Genomic DNA, 17,453 nt, shown 5'->3' with positions numbered 1-17,453 from the left:
CCACTGCCCTAAACCTATTGCAAATTCTTTTGATCACATGGATTCTTAATGAAATTACTGAATTTCCCCCATGAAAATTCACCACACAATGGTAAATGTGACGCATCTTTACACTTAATGCTTAACACCTATTCATACATTGGATCTAGGTTGAGTGATTTTTCTAGCTATTGCTATGCTATGCTATTCATGTTGCATAAATGAAGTGAAATAAAGGGAATATTTACTCATCTTTCAGAAAAATCTTTAGAAATTTTGAAATCTCCTCACATCGAGAGTTTCTGCCATTCTCCACAGTTTTTTTAAGAAGCATTATGCTCTTCTGTCTGTCATGTGAAATGTTTTGGATTGCTGCTGCTTTCATGAGATAGTCGAGCGATTGGTCTCTGGTCCGTTTATAATGATATCGATCTCTGGACTGTTTATTATAATATAGATGGCATGAGTAACTATAGTAAAGAAACTGTTGGGTATGAGGAGGGAGATCATCTTTCTCTGATAGAAGCTGCTGGTAAATCTCATCGGCTCTCTCAGTGTTGTGTGCGTAATGGTGTAGTTTTGCAAGAGAAATCCATCCTCTGACACTATCTGGGTAATCTCTGACAACCTCCTCAAAGAGCTCAACGCCTTTCTGAGCCCAAGCCTTCTTTTCCTGACTGTCTTCCTTCATGGAGTACACTTTACCTTTGTATACATTTGCCAGGATTTTCAAAACTTTAGTGGAAGTGGGGAACTTTTCCCGAACCCTTTGTCCCTCTTGAATAGCTCTCTCAAAGGAAATTTGTCTAAAGTATTTGAAAATAAAACCCAAACCATCCACCTTTCCGGTGCTAAGGGTTCTCTCTAGAATACTTTGTACCTCCTCCTCATTGATTTCGACCTGCGCCTTAGACTTTCTTAGTATATAGAGGGATTGAAGGAACAAATCATTTGGGTCTATCTCTGATGCGGTTTTCACCTGCTCTAGAATATCAGCCTCCAGCTCTGGAGTGATTTCAGACTTTATATATGCCCTGCTCATGGCTATGGCAAGTCCTTTGTGCCATTCCTTCCTCTCTGGTTCTGCATTTAAAGCCATCTTAAAGTAATCAATCGCCTGCCGCTTCTTGGGCTTGTTAAACTTCACCAGCGTCCAGCCCTTTTCTCCACTGACTTCAGGGTGTAAAGTGCATCCAGGTGGAGCAGGATGCATTCGCTGAAGCCTCTCCACCTCTTCTAGATATCCTTTGCTCTTATCCATCTCTCCCAAATGGAAGTAGACCCAAGCCAGGTTTGCTTTATTGACCTGAAGCTGGACTCCTGCCTCTTGTGTTCCCTGCTCCTGGATCACACTTTCTGCTTTGTGCAGGTGCTTCACTGCCTCTGTGTTGGAGCCAAGAGTCTGATGGATGTAGCCCAGCAGGTTGTAATAGTGAACCGGCCAAGTGCATGTTTCCTGGTCCACATTCTGCATTTTCCTCTTCATCCCTTGGAGCTCATTTCGATGTTGCCCCAGATCCCAGGTGAAGTGGCACTCCAGCCTCTCAAGACGTTGTTTTAGACTAGAGTTACTGACACATTCAGAAATAAAGATCTATTATTGAAGAGTTACAAAAGCTGTGTTTTCGTTTACATACAAATATATCGTAGCAGTCATGACAGATAATCAACAATTTCAACTAAGCCACAACATTTTTACACAATCTTGAGTTTAGTCTGGTAAATCACTTTAAATTCCTACATTAGACTAGATTTTTTTCACATTTGTATTGAAAAAGTACTTACTCCATAATAATGGTTATGTGGTCTGGTTTGAGATGTTCCTTCTAGCAATGCTGATTTGAGCTTTGTGAGTTGCTGAGAGATTGTTCTGTATTTATAATGATCACGCTCATAAAACCTTCTTCTAATCTACCGGAACGGTCATTAAACACGTCAGCTAAGGATTCTTCTCTAGTTTCTATTCTGTCTAAGGTTTCGTTGTTTACTTCAATGAAGTGTATTTTACGTAATGACAGTGACAAAGTCCAGAGCCTGCCTTCTTCCTCAAGCATAAACTCTTTAGATCCAGGTTTTAAGTGTCATGGATAATTATTAGATCATATATTCCAGACATTTTTTAATCATTTGATATTAATGATATAATGTGGGCGTGACCTACTGTATTTCTAGCTTGCTGTTCAGATGGTTGAATTGATTTACATATTTACCATATTATATTAAAAATTTGGTAACACTTAACAATAAACATTAACTAACAACGAGCAATACATTTGTTACAGTATTTATTAAGATTTGTTAATGTTAGTGTGATGAATTTTTAATAGTTAAGATAGTAAACTATCTTTTAAACTAACCGTGATTCTAACATCTAAACCTTACTCACCTTTTAGGTCTAACACTCTAACATATGAACAAAATGTATCGAAATGTTCTCTGAATATTGTGTCCATTGAAAATTCTGAAGTGCTGACCATGACAATATCAAAAATTTACTGTCTTGAATTGTCTCATGACATATTGAGTAATCAACTGAACTCTCAACCATTTTCTTTATTTTTTCTGATGATTCGAGATCATTTTGCTCACGCCAGTAACAGAGGGTGAAAGAGGGGGGCTTGCTTTTACAAACTGAACCAATCATATTATAAGAAGGTGACATGAGTTAGTCACGTTGATCTTATTGTTGTGTCTGTCTTTATCCTGTAAAACCTGATGTATTCCTTTTGCGGGGGATTCTCTCTGAAATCTGTCTGAGATCCTCCAGCCGTGATTAAAGCATGTTCGAAGGCATTGTCTGAAGTCTGTCGGTTATTATTGCTGTGCAGCAAGTTAGTCAGGGGAGCAAGTTAGGCTAGGAAACTCGAAGCCAGTTGTCGACTGTAGACGCAGAGCTAGAGTATAAAGATTATTAAGTGTCGACTGTAGACGCTTGGGTGTCGATTGGAGGTATTTAGGTTCCAGGTACAAAATAAAAATCCACCACATTAGTCATAATAAATCTGCTCATTTTTAGTTCATGTTAGCTTGGTTCCATTAAATAATATTAACAAATACAACTTTTGATTTAAATAATGTATTAATAAATGTTGATATTCACTAAGAATAGTGAATGCTTTATTGTGAATGCTTTATTAACAAAGTTAATTTCAATGTTTTTAAAACATTTTATTATTTCCAGCTGATTCTGCAGCTATTTCTCTCTTCATCAGATTCAGTGTGTATTTAAAGTAAGTTTACTCTTTCCTTGATGAACAGAAACCAGAAATGAAGTCATAAGGAGTAAACAGATTTATTGAATAACTTTGTCACAAGTTCCATTTAACAAGTGCTTTTATTACAGGCAATATGATGGAAAATTGCTACAGTTTTACAGTGAGACATATGATAGAGAGAACTCCTTATCAGCTGATACAATTATTCTGGCAATTAGACATATAGGGCAATCTATTTATATCTAGTACAGTGTGCTACTTAAATTTCTTAAATACAGGGGGTGAATAAAGGTGAAGTGTGACACTTTTTGATAATTTGTCATTGCCCTTGTTATAAAATATAAGTCCCCTATAAAATGCCATTTTAAAATGTTGTTTAAAAAAAAAGATCTTCACTACACTATACAGAAAAAAAGAAAGAATTATTAAATATAAATTGTTTCAGATAAAATTGTACATGGGCTACTACTGTCAAAATACTCTTAATGAGAAATGTAAAGCCACAACATTAATATACCTGTGAAAAAAAAAAAAACAATGTTAACTTGTTTCTTGCTATTGGTATTATATGAATAGCTGTTATAAATCATGCAAAAATAAATACATAAAAAATTTATAACATATTAAGAAATCATATTTTATGATGTATGTACAATACACAAATACATTTCCACCTTTATTTAAGCTGTGGTCACATTTGGTGAAATTTCACGGGCAAAAGTCTATTTCCAATAGTGTAAAGATGTTTGATGCAGTTTGTACAGAAGTCTCATTCAAACCAAGTAGCTTTCTCTTGGTCAACACGATGAATCCACATGACCAACTTGAACCCATTGTGAAATCTGACCAAATTAAACCTATTGCAAATTCTTTTGATCACATGGATTCTTATTAAAATGACTGAATTTCCCCCATGAAAATTCACCACACAATGGTAAATGTGACGCATCTTTACACTTAATGCTTAACACCTATTCATACATTGGATCTAGGTTGAGTGATTTTTCTAGCTATTGCTATGCAACGCTATTCATGTTGCATAAATGAAGTGAAATAAAGAGAATATTTACTCATCTTTGAGAACAATCTTTAGAAATTTTGAAATCTCCTCACATCGAGAGTTTCTGCCATTCTCCACAGTTTTTTTGAGAAGCATTATGCTCTTCTGTCTGTCATGTGAAATGTTTTGGATTGCTGCTGCTTTCATGTGATAGTCGATTGATTGGTCTCTGGACCGTCTACGCTGATATAGATGGCACGCGTAACTATAGTAAAGAAACTGTTGGGTATGAGGAGGGAAATCATCTTTCTCTGATAGAAGCTGCTGGTAAATCTCATCGGCTCTCTCAGTGTTGTGTGCGTAACAGTGTAGTGATGCAAGAGAAATCCTTCCTCTGACACTATCTGGGTAATCTCTGACAACCTCCTCAAAGAGCTCAACGCCTTTCTGAGCCCAAGCCTTCTTTTCCTGACTGTCTTCCTTCATGGAGAACACTTTACATCTGTATACATCTGCCAGGATTTTCAAAACTGTAGTGGAAGTGGGGAACTTTTCCCGAACCCTTTGTCCCTCTTGAATAGCTCTCTCAAAGGAAATTAGTCTAAAGTATTCGAAAATAAAACCCAAACCATCCAAGTTTCCAGTACTAAGGGTTCTCTCTAGAAAACTTTGTACCTCCTCCTCATTGATTTCGACCTGCACCTTAGACTTTCTTAGTATATAGAGGGATTGAAGGAACAAATCATTTGGGTCTATCTCTGATGCGGTTTTCACCTGCTCTAGAATATCAGCGTCCAGCTATGGAGTGATTTCAGACCATATATATGCTGTGTGTGTTCATGGCAATGGCAAGTCCTTTGTGCCATTCCTTCCTCTCTGGTTCTGCATTTAAAGCCATCTTAAAGTAATCAATCGCCTGCCGCTTCTTGGACTTGTCAAACTTCACCAGCGTCCAGGCCTTTTCTCCACTGACTTCAGGGTGTAAAGTGAATCCAGGTGGAGCAGGATGCATTCGCTGAAGCCTCTCCACCTCTTCTAGATATCCTTTGCTCTTATCCATCTCTCCCAAATGGAAGTAGACCCAAGCCAGGTTTGCTTTATTGACCTGAAGCTGGACTCCTGCCTCTTGTGTTCCCTGCTCCTGGATCACACTTTCTGCTTTGTGCAGGTGCTTCACTGCCTCTGTGTTGGAGCCAAGAGTCTGATGGATGTAGCCCAGCAGGTTGTAATAGTGAACCGGCCAAGTGCATGTTTCCTGGTCCACATTCTGCATTTTCCTCTTCATCCCCTGGAGCCCATTTTGATGTTGCCCCAGATCTTAGGTGAAGTGGCACTCCAGCCTCTCAAGACTTTGTTTTAGACTAGAGTTACTGACACATTCAGAAATAAAGATCTATTAATGAATAGTTACAAATGCTGTGTTTTGGTTTACATACAAATATGTCATAGTAGTCATGACAGATGATCAACAATTTCAACTAAGCCACAACATTTTTACACAATCTTGAGTTTAGTCTGGTAAATCACTTTAAATTCCTACATTATACTAGATATTTGCATATTTGTATTGGAAAAGTACTTACTCCATAATAATGGTTAGAGGTGGTCTGGTTGGAGATGTTCCTTCTAGCAATGCTGATTTGAGCTTTGTGTGAGTTGCTGAGAGATTGTTCTGTATTTATAATGATCATAAAACTCATAAAACCATCTTCTAACCTACCGGAACAACACGTCAGCTAAGGATTCTTCTCTAGTTTCTATTCTGTCTAAGGTTTCGTTGTTTACTTCAATGAAGTGTATGTAATGACATCTAATCTCTTTAGATGCAGGTTCTAAGAGTCATGGTCATGGATAATTATTAGATCATATATTCCAGACATTTTTTAATTATTTGATATTAATGATATAATGTGGGCGTGACCTACTGTATTTCTAGCTTGCTGTTCAGATGGTTGAATTGATTTACATATTTACCATATTATATTAAAAATTTGGTAACACTTTACAATAAACATGAACTAACATGAACAATGAGCAATATACATTTGTTACAGTATTTATTAAGATTTGTTAATGTTAGTGTGATGGATTTTTAATAGTTAAGAAAGTCAACTATCTTTTAAACTAACCGTGATTCTAACATCTAAACCTTACTCACCTTTTAGGTCTAACACTAACATTTGAACAAAATGTACCGAAATGTTCTCTGAATATTGTGTCCATTGAAAATTCTGAAGTGCTGACCATGACAATATCAAAAATTTACTGTCTTGAATTGTCTCATGACATATTGAGTAATCAACTGAACTCTTAACCATTTTCTTTATTTTTTCTGATGATTCGAGATCATTTTGCTCACGCCAGTAACAGAGGGTGAAAGAGGGGGGCTTGCGTTTACAAACTGAACCAATCATATTGAAAGAAGGTGACATGAGTTAGTCACGTTGATCTTATTGTTGTGTCTGTCTTTATCCTGTAAAACCTGATGTATTCCTTTTGCGGGGGATTCTCTCTGAAATCTGTCTGAGATCCTCCAGCCGTGATTAAAGCATGTTCGAAGGCATTGTCTGAAGTCTGTCGGTTATTATTGCTGCGCAGCAAGTTAGTTAGGGGAGCAAGTTAGGCTAGGAAACTCGAAGCCAGTTGTCGACTGTAGACGCAGAGCTAGAGTATAAAGATTATTAAGTGTCGACTGTAGACGCTTGGGTGTCGATTGGAGGTATTTAGGTTCCAGGTACAAAATAAAAATCCACCACATTAGTAAAAATAAATCTGCTCATTTTTAGTTCTTGTTAGCTTGGTTCCATTAAATAATATTAACAAATACAACTTTTGATTTAAATAATGTATTAATAAATGTTGATATTCACTAAGAGGAATGAATGCTTTATTGTTAGTTCATGTCAACTAATGAAGTTAACTAATGATAACAAATGCAATCTTATTGTAAAGTGTTACCAACAAATTTATATTCAGTTTCACTCTCAATGTGTGCTGCTGTTTACAAAGTTAATTTCACTGTTTTTAAAACATTTTATTATTTCCAGCTGATTCTGCAGCTATTTCTCTCTTCATCAGATTCAGTGTGTATTTAAAGTAAGTTTACTCTTTCCTTGATGAACAGAAACCAGAAATGAAGTCATAAGGAGTAAACAGATTTATTGGAATACCTTGTCACAAGGTCCATTTAACAAGTGCTTTTATTACAGGCAATAGGATGGAAAATTGCTACAGTTTTACAGTGAGACATATGATAGAGAGAACTCCTTATCAGCTGATACAATTATTCTGGCAATAAGACATATAGGGAAATCTATTTATATTCAGTACTTCATAGTGTAATGTCTTAAATACGGTGAAGTGTGACACTTTTTGATAATTTGTCATTGCCCTTGTTATAAAATATTATAAGTCCCCTATAAAATGCCATTTTAAAATGTTGTTAAAAAAAGATCTTCACTACACTATACAGAAAAAAAACAAAGAATTATTAACTATAAATTGTTTCAGATAAAACTGTACATGGGCTACTACTGTCAAAATACTCTTATGATAAATGTAAAGCCACAACATTAATATACCTGTGAAAAAAAAGGTATTATATGAATAGCTGTTATAAGTCATGCAAAAATGAATACATAAAAAATGTAGAACATATTAAGAAATCATATTTATGATGCATGTACAATACACAAATACATTTCCACTTTTATTTAAGCTGTCGCCATATTTGGTGAATTTTCACAGTCAAAAGTCTATTTCCAATAGTGTAGAGATGTATGAAGCACAGTTTGTACAGAAGTCTCATTCAAACCAAGTAGCTTTCTCTTGGTCAACACGATGAATCCACATGACCAACTTGAACCCATTGTGAAATCTGACCAAATTAAACCTATTGCAAATTCTTTTGAACACATGGATTCTTAGTGAAATGACTGAATTTCCTCCATGAAAATTCACCACACAATGGTAAATGTGGCGCATCTTTATACTTACTGAGACATTGGATCTAGGTTGAGTGATTTTTCTAGCTATTGCTATGCTATGCTATTCATGTTGCATAAATGAAGTGAAATAAAGAGAATATTTACTCATCTTTAAGAACAATCTTTAGAAATTTTGAAATCTCCTCACATCGAGAGTTTCTGCCATTCTCCACAGTTTTTTTGAGAAGCATTATGCTCTTCTGTCTGTCATGTGAAATGTTTTGGATTGCTGCTGCTTTCATGAGATAGTCGATCGATTGGTCTCTGGACTGTTTATAATGATGTAGATGGCACGAGTAACTATAGTAAAGAAACTGTTGGGTATGAGGAGGGAAATCATCTTTCTCTGATAGAAGCTGCTGGTAAATCTCATCGGCTCTCTCAGTGTTGTGTGCGTAACAGTGTAGTGTTGCAAGAGAAATCCATCCTCTGACACTATCTGGGTAATCTCTGACAACCTCCTCAAAGAGCTCAACGCCTTTCTGAGCCCAAGCCTGCCTTTCCTGACTGTCTTCCTTCATGGAGTACACTTTACATTTGTATACATCTGCCAGGATTTTCAAAACTTTAGTGGAAGTGGGGAACTTTTTCCGAATCCTTTGTCCCTCTTGAATAGCTCTCTCAAAGGAAATTAGTCTAAAGTATTCCAAAATAAAACCCAAACCATCCACCTTTCCAGCACTAAGGGTTCTCTCTAGAATACTTTGTACCTCCTCCTCATTGTTTTCGGCCGGTGCCTTAGACTTTTTTAGTATATAGAGGGATTGAAGGAACAAATCATTTGGGTCTATCTCTGATGCGGTTTTCACCTGCTCTAGAATATCAGCCTCCAGCTCTGGAGTGATTTCAGACCATATATATGCTGTGTTCATGGCAATGGCAAGTCCTCTGTGCCATTCCTTCCTATCTGGTTCTGCATTTAAAGCCATCTTAAAGTAATCAATCGCCTGCCGCTTCTTGGGCTTGTCAAACTTCACCAGCGTCCAGGCCTTTTCTCCACTGACTTCAGGGTGTAAAGTGCATCCAGGTGGAGCAGGATGCATTCGCTGAAGCCTCTCCACCTCTTCTAGATATCCTTTGCTCTTATCCATCTCTCCCAAATGGAAGTAGACCCAAGCCAGGTTTGCTTTATTGACCTGAAGCTGGACTCCTGCCTCTTGTGTTCCCTGCTCCTGGATCACACTTTCTGCTTTGTGCAGGTGCTTCACTGCCTCTGTGTTGGAGCCAAGAGTCTGATGGATGTAGCCCAGCAGGTTGTAATAGTGAACCGGCCAAGTGCATGTTTCCTGGTCCACATTCTGCATTTTCCTCTTCATACCCTGGAGATCATTTCGATGTTGCCCCAGATCCCAGGTGAAGTGGCACTCCAGCCTCTCAAGACGTTTTTTTAGACTAGAGTTACTGACACATTCAGAAATAAAGATCTATTAATGAAGAGTTACAAATGCTGTGTTTTGGTTTACATACAAATATATCGTAGCAGTCATAGGACAGATGATCAACAGATTCAACTAAGCCACAACATTTTTACACAATCTTGAGTTTAGTCTGGTAAATCACTTTAAATTCCTACATTATACTAGATATTTGCATATTTGTATTGGAAAAGTACTTACTCCATAATAATGGTTAGATGTGGTCTGGTTGGAGATGTTCCTTATAGCAATGCTGATTTGAGCTTTGTGTGAGTTGCTGAGAGATTGTTCTGTATTTATAATGATCACGCTCATAAAACCATCTTCTAATCTACCGGAACGGTCATTAAACACGTCAGCTAAGGATTCTTCTCTAGTTTCTATTCTGTCTAAGGTTTCGTTGTTTACTTCAATGAAGTGTATTTTACGTAATGACAGTGATAAAGTCCAGAGCCTGCCTTCTTCCTCAAGCATAAACTCTTTAGATCCAGGTTTCAAGTGTCATGGATAATAATTAGATCATATATTCCAGACATGTTTTAATCATTTGATATTAATGATATAATGTGGGCGTGACCTACTGTATTTCTAGCTGGCTGTTCAGATGGTTGACTTGATTTACATATTTACCATATTATATTAAAAATTTAGTAACACTTAACAATAAACATGAACAAACAACAATGAGCAATACATTTGTTACAGTATTTATTACGATTTGTTAATGTTAGTGTGATGAATTTTTAATAGATAAGGCAAGGCAAGGCAAGTTTATTTATATAGCACATTTCATACACAATGGCAATTCAAAGTGCTTTACATAGCAGAAATTAAAATAATAAAAAGAAATAAGAATAATTAAAACAGTTTAGAAAAATAAAAAATAAAATACAGTACAAACAGTCGGACGAACATTGGCACAGTGCTCATTCATTAAATGCATAGCTAAACAGATCTGTTTTGAGTCTGGATTTGAAAGTGACTACTGTAGGAGCACGTCTGATCTCCTCTGGAAGCTGGTTCCAGCTGTGGCTGGCATAATAGCTAAAAGCGGACTCGCCATGTTTAGAGTGAACCCTGATATTTCTAGCTGATATGATCCTAGTGATCTGAGTGATCTGTTGGGTTAATATTCAGTTAGCATATCTGCAATGTATTGAGGTCCTAGGCCTTTGAATGATTTATATACCAGTAATAATACTTTAAAATCAATCCTAAATTTAACTGGGAGCCAGTGTAAAGACCTGAGGACTGGTGTGATATGTTCATATTTTCTGGTTCTGCTCAGAATCCTGGCGGCAGCGTTCTGTATGAGCTGCAACTGTCTTATTGTCTTTTTGGGAAGTCCAGTGAGGAGTCCATTACAATAATCCACCCTGCTGGTGATGAAAGCATGCACAAGTTTTTCTAAGTCTTGTCTGGAAACAAAGCATCTTATTCTTGCAATATTTTTCAGATGATAGTATATGCTGATTTAGTTATTGCTTTGACATGACTACTGAAACTAAGGTCTGACTCTAGTGTCACACCAAGATTCCTGACTTGATGTTTAGTTGTTTGACCCCTAGAGTGAAGGTATGCATTCACCTTGAGAACTTCATCTTTGTTTCCAAACGCAATGACTTCAGTTTTGTCTTTGTTTAACTGAAGAAAGTTTTGACACATCCAACTGTTGACTTCGTCAATGCATTGGCACAGGGAGTCAATGGGGCTGTAATCGTTAGGCGATAGGGCTAAGTAGAGCTGTGTGTCGTCTGCATAACTGTGGTAAGCAATTTGGTTCTTTCTCATTATTTGGCTCATTGGGAGCATATACAGGTTGAACAGGAGTGGTGCAAGAATTGAGCCTTGAGGGACTCCGCATGTCATGGATGTCCACTCAGACTTATGGTCTCCTATACTCACATAATAACCTCTCCCATCTAAGTATGACCTGAACCATTTTAGGACTATCCCAGAAAGCCCTACCCAGTTTTCCAGCCTGTTCAGAAGTATGTTATGATCGACAGTGTCAAATGCAGCACTGAGGTCGAGTAGTACCATCACTGATAATTTGCCTGAATCAGTATTTAAGCGAATATCGTTTATTATCTTTATGAGCGCTGTCTCTGTGCTGTGGTGCGGTCGGAAACCAGATTGAAAATTGTCAAAGGATCCATTCGAGCATAAGAATTTGTTCAGCTGATTGAAGACAACTTTTTCAATAATCTTGCCTATGAAAGGAAGATTTGAGATCGGTCTTGCTTAATATGGTCTTATCCAGATTGCTCTTTTTCAGGAGGGGCTTGACAACTGCAGTTTTCAGGGAGTTTGGAAAACTCCCAGAGAGAAGTGAAGCATTTACCACTTCTAGAAGATCTGCTTCTAAACTGTTTAACACACTTTTGAAAAAAGCTGTGGGAATTGTGTCAAGAGCGCAGGTTGATGTTTTAAGGTGCTGTACGGTTTCTTCCAAAATTTTGCCATCAATTTCTTTGAAATCAGACATAGTAACTACTTTCTCAGGTGGTCTGATCTGTCTGACCCCAGTGGAACTCAAGGATGTGCTGATCACCTTTCTGATATTATTGATTTTCTCAGAGAAGAAAGAAGCAAACTTGTTGTCTGAGAGCATTTCACGGGGAATCTGGCTTGGGGGGTTTGTCAGTCTCTCTACAGTAGCAAAAAAAGTGCGTGTGTTGTTTAAATTGCTGTTTATAATATTTGAGAAGAAAGTCTGTCTAGCTTTGCCTAGTTCCATTTTAAGTGCATGAATGCTGTCTTTGTAGATGTTATAATGGACTACAAGTTTTGTCTTCCGCCACATGCGCTCTGCTTTTCTGCATTGTCTTTTCATATTTTGCACTGCTGTTGAGTTTCTCCAAGGTGCTTTTTGCCTGCCACCCTTCTTCCTGACTTTAACAGGAGCAATATCATCAATCACACTTTTAACTTTTGAGTTAAAAGAATCAAGGAGAAAATCAACAGAGTCTGCAGATATGCTTGGTGTTAAGGATATAGCCTTCATAAATAGTACACTAGTGTTCTCATTTAAGCATCTCTTCTTAACAGACACAGATCTAACTTCAGTGGCAGGAGAGATCAATATATCAAAGAAAATACAGAAATGATCAGACAGTGCTACATCCTTAATAACAATCAGTGAAATGTTTAGACCCTTACTGATAAGTAAATCTAGAGTGTGTCCACGGTTGTGTGTGGGTCCATGTACATGCTGAGTCAGATCAAAAGTTTTTAAAACAGTATTGATTTATTTTGCCATATTGTTTTCTGCACTATCTATGTGGATGTTAAAATCTCCAGCAATGGCAAAACAGTCAGACTCTGAGGTAATTGTTGATAACAGTTCTGTAAAGTTCTCAGCAAAGGCTGGAGAGTATTTTGGAGGCCTGTAAATAATAAGTAAAATGCGTGGAGCACCTTTTAACACAATACCCAAATATTCGAAAGAAGGGTAATTCCCAAATGATATTTGCTTACATTTATAGATATCTTTAAAAAGAGCAGCTAGACCCCCACCTCTCTTAACAGCTCTGCAGACACTCATAAAAGTAAAGTTAGGAGGGGCTGCTTCATTGAGGACTGTTGCACTGCAGCTGTCTTCTAGCCAGGTTTCATTTAGAAGCATAAAATCCAGGTTGTGTGTGGTTATTAAGTCGTTGACTAGAAGTGATTTATTTTTAAGTGAGCAAATGTTTAAAAGTGCTAACTTAACAGTCTTACTTTTTGACCCCACAGCAATCTTAGTTTGACGTGTAATAGGCACCAGATTAGTTGGGTTTGCTGTACGGCTATTGAAGGCCTCAGACTCTCTATCTTGTAATAGAACAGCAATAGAGAAAGATACAGGCACACTGGGTTCCCGCTTGTTCTGTAAACATTTGAGAAAGTTACTGTTATCATAACGGGGACCCGACACATATCACTGAGAGCTGGTATCAGTTGTTTTCGGTTCACCTCGAGCAGATGGAGGAGGGTGTGGGCCCTGGGGTTGTGGCAGAGGCCGAAGAGCTCTCACAGGAGGGGGAGGGCGAGTTGGGCCCGCAGGCTTTGGTGCGGGTGGTTGTGGTGCCTGTCGTTTTTTGGTTGGTATCTGGGGGCTTGCAGCGAAAGAGTGGGATAGTTTGGTTCCGGCATACACCAGTTCTTCCATTTTCTGTGAGAAGCACAGAAGTGGTGATGCTGGAGAGAGGGAAAAAGTGTCTGGTGAAAGGGGCTGTTGCTCTGGTGTTATCGGAGGCTGTGATATGCTGTCCTGGCTTCTCTGGCTGTTTTCCAGGAATCGTCCTTGGGTGCTGAATCTTCAAGCAGTTCTGATATGTCTGTCTGTGGTGAGCTCTGTGGGCAGGGTTCAGCAGAGATTGAGTCCGTGAGCAGAGGTTGTTGTGGCGGAGTGGTGTTATCATTGTCCTTGTGTGATATGTCAACCGCATGTCCATTTTGCTGCTGAAGTGAAGTCCCGTGGTCATTCATACTGTGTCCAGGTGTGTGTGTACCATTCAGATTGAGTGGATTGGCACACACTGCAGAGGGATGATTGAGGAAGAAGTAGATATTGTCCTTTAACACTCTTGAACCAAGTTTGTTTGGGTGACGGCCATCCCGATGAAAAAGTTGTCTCTGACTCCAGAAAAGATTGAAATTGTCAATGAAGTTCACTCCTTTTATATTGCAGGTTTTTTGCAGCCATGTATTAAGCCCAAGCAACCGTGAAAACCTGTTTGTTCCTCTTGCTGGGAGTGGTCCACTGATGAATGTTTGAACTTTCAGTCTTTTAAGTGTTTCAAAAAGTTCATTGAAATCCTTCTTAAGGAGTTCTGACTGCTCTTTATGAATATCATTCTTACCCACATGAATGATGAGTCGATTTGCAGTCTTATGTTTCATCAGAATGTTCTGAAGTTCCTTGTTTACATCAGAAGTTGTTGCTTGTGGAAGGCAGCACATAGTTGTATCCCTGCTGCTGATGTTTCTGATTATGGAGTCCCCCACTATCAGAGTCCTGGGCTCGGCTGCGCTCTGAGCTGAGTGCTGCTGTCTGCTCGACCTTGAGCGCCAGTTAGCATCAGTGTTAGCTACTGGCCCATTCAGTCTGTGTGTTCGATCACATTCATCACATTTGGGGATTCCTCATTTACATTCATTAGTACTTCAAATCTGTACTCAAGATGTATAGGCGGTGGTAGGAGACCAGTGTTTGCAATCCTTGTCAGAGCTGTATCTGGGGTAGAGGATGCTACTGCGGCAATATGTGATGCTCGTGACAATCTGATGTCTCGAGTGCCTTTGGGTCTCGCTCCCTGTTTGTGCCATCGATTAGTAAGTCGATCAGCTTGTTTCTCTACCTGTCGAGGAGCACTAGTTTCATGGGACTCACCTGTATGCTGAGGGTGTCCATGACGAAGCTCTGTTGTGTGCTCCGTCTGGTTTGGTGGTCCCGTAAGTCACTTTGTTTCAAGAACTGCAATCCTTTGTAAAAGTCTGTGGCAGTTAGTGCAGCAAGAAGATTATTGAACCAGAAGAGGCATTTTCTCTTATCCTTGTAAGCAGTTGTGTTTTCCTTTCCCGGAATGTAAGCTGGTCGGGTAAAAGAATTCTGCGTTTTTGTAGTAATCCAAACTTTGTCGTATGAGCACTGTGCTGATTTGCTTAAGTTAAAATTAGGTGATAAAAGGAAATAAAACTGTCATTATACATCGTCGCTAGCGCCTACGTCACAGGAGATGTGCCAATGTTTATCACAAACTTCCAAGATGCCGTCGTCAGCTGTAGTCTTGCTTCCCCTCGTTCGCGCGTCCACTTCGCTTCAAACTTTTGCTTTTTACACGCGTCATATTGTTAACGAACTTTAACGATTTTTTTGCAACCGTTTCTTTGAAGAACATGACCGTAAACACTAGATTGAATGTGACATAAAGAAAATGATTATTGGCAGTCATGTTGCCTCTGTAGCCGGTGTATGCAGGTACATTTCTCATACCCCTTCGTTTGAAGTGCGGTCCCGAAAAATCTTCGTTTCAAGGGCTATCTGGCCCTTCCCCTTACCCCTACCCCTCCAACCAAAAGAGAATTGAGACAGCCCTACCCCTTCACGGGAACGCGCAAAACGGAGGGGTAGGGCCAAGGGGTAGGGGCAAGGGGTGAATTGGGATTGAGCCTAACATTTCAACAAAATGTACCAAAATGTTCTCTGAATATTGTGTCCATTGAAAATTCTGAAGTGCTGACCATGACAATATCAAAAATTTACTGTCTTGAATTGTCTCATGACATATTGAGTAATCAACTGAACTCTCAACCATTTTCTTTATTTTTTCTGATGATTCGAGATAATTTTGCTCACGCCAGTAACAGAGGGTGAAAGAGGGGGGCTTGCGTTTACAAACTGAACCAATCATATTGAAAGAAGGTGACATGAGTTAGTCACGTTGATCTTATTGTTGTGTCTGTCTTTATCCTATAAAACCTGATGTATTCCTTTTGCGGGGGATTCTCTCTGAAATTTGTCTGAGATCCGTGATTAAAGCATGTTCGAAGGCATTGTCTGAAGTCTGTCGGTTATTATTGCTGTGCAGCAAGTTTGTTAGGGGAGCAAGTTCGGGCTAGAAAACTCGAAGCCAGTTGTCGATGTTGTGGCAAATTCAAAGTCTTTTTGGTTCGGGTCTCAAAGAAATCTTTCAGAGTCGAAGTTCCAGGTCTTGGAAGGATTAACTTTATTGACAAGCAACAGATGCCAGCTGACCATCTGGACATCTAAAGTTACCATTCCCAGTCCTCATGTCTTATACCTTTTTCTTATCGCTAGGTGCCCAGTGGGCACCCTCATTTCTATCTCTTCTTTTTTGCCACTCCTTGTGTCCTTGCCACCATTAAAACATCTTCCCTTAGACCTTCTTCTATTGGTGGAACATCTCAAAACATCTTATATAACACATTTTTCTTCCATTGCCTCCCAACACCTGCATCCCTCCTACAGGTTTTTGGGTACTTTTCCATTCTCTTATCCTTGTGACCTATTTTCTGCTTGGTATTACTGCATTCAGACTTTTACATGAGACAAGGGAAATTCTCCAACATCGACTGTAGACGCAGAGCTAGAGTATAAAGATTATTAAGTGTCGACTGTAGACGCTTGGGTGTTGATTGGAGACTACCCAGGTATTTAGCTTCCAGGTACGTAAGAAAAATCCACCACATTAGTCAAAATAAAGCTGCTCATTTTTAGTTCATGTTAGCTCGGTTCCATTAAATAATATTAACAAATACAACTTTTGATATAAATAATGTATTAATAAATGTTGATATTCACTAAGATTAATGAATGCTTTATTGTTAGTTCATGTCAAATAATGAAGTCAACTAATGATAACAAATGCATACCAAGAAATGTATTTTCAGTTTCACTCTCAAAGTGTGCTGCTGTTTACAAAGTTAATTTCACTGTTTTTAAAACATTTTATTATTTCCAGCTGATTCTCAATTTCTCTCTTCATCAGATTCAGTGTGTATTTAAAGTCAGTTTACTCTTTCCTTGATGAACAGAAACCGGAAATGAAGTCATAAGGAATAAACAGATTTATTGAATAACTTTGTCAAAAGTTCAATTTAACAAGTGCTTTTATTACAGGCAATATGATGGACAATTGCTGCTGTTTTACAGTGAGACATATGATGGAGAGAACTCCTTATCAGCTGATACAATTATTCTGGCAATTAGACATATAGGGGAATCTATTATCTATTACTATATCTAGTACTTCATAGTGTAATGTCTTAAATACAGGGGGTGAATAAATGTGAAGTGTGATACTTTTTGATAATTTGTCATTGCCCTTGTTATAAAATTTAAGTCCCCTAT

The 17,453-nt window shown here is 38.4% G+C and overlaps 2 protein-coding genes and 1 pseudogene across 3 annotated transcripts; all 3 read right to left on the bottom strand.

The window, feature by feature from the left end:
* Positions 1-223: 223 nt before the first annotated feature.
* On the bottom strand, positions 224-1,769 carry LOC308679935 (interferon-induced protein with tetratricopeptide repeats 1-like; the record flags this gene model as incomplete). The annotated part of the gene is made up of 2 exons (XM_081347812.1): positions 224-1,550; positions 1,765-1,769. The coding sequence occupies 2 exons, from the start codon at positions 1,767-1,769 to the stop codon at positions 224-226; spliced, it is 1,332 nt and encodes a 443-aa protein (XP_081203938.1).
* A 2,491-nt stretch (positions 1,770-4,260) lies between these two features.
* LOC308707721 (interferon-induced protein with tetratricopeptide repeats 1-like) lies at positions 4,261-8,198 on the bottom strand (annotated as a pseudogene). The gene is made up of 2 exons: positions 8,191-8,198; positions 4,261-5,564 (listed from the first exon to the last, which is right to left on the bottom strand). The product of its transcript is annotated as an interferon-induced protein with tetratricopeptide repeats 1-like (transcript).
* An 83-nt stretch (positions 8,199-8,281) lies between these two features.
* LOC308707720 (interferon-induced protein with tetratricopeptide repeats 1-like) lies at positions 8,282-9,801 on the bottom strand (the record flags this gene model as incomplete). Its single annotated transcript, XM_081394334.1, has 2 exons — positions 8,282-9,581; positions 9,797-9,801. The coding sequence occupies 2 exons, from the start codon at positions 9,799-9,801 to the stop codon at positions 8,282-8,284; spliced, it is 1,305 nt and encodes a 434-aa protein (XP_081250460.1).
* Between the last annotated feature and the right edge of the window lie 7,652 nt (positions 9,802-17,453).

This window comes from Scardinius erythrophthalmus, assembly GCF_964197995.2.
Source record: "Scardinius erythrophthalmus genome assembly, chromosome: 19".
Classification (NCBI taxonomy): Eukaryota; Metazoa; Chordata; class Actinopteri; order Cypriniformes; family Leuciscidae; genus Scardinius; species Scardinius erythrophthalmus.
This window is presented reverse-complemented; position numbering and strand designations above follow the sequence as displayed.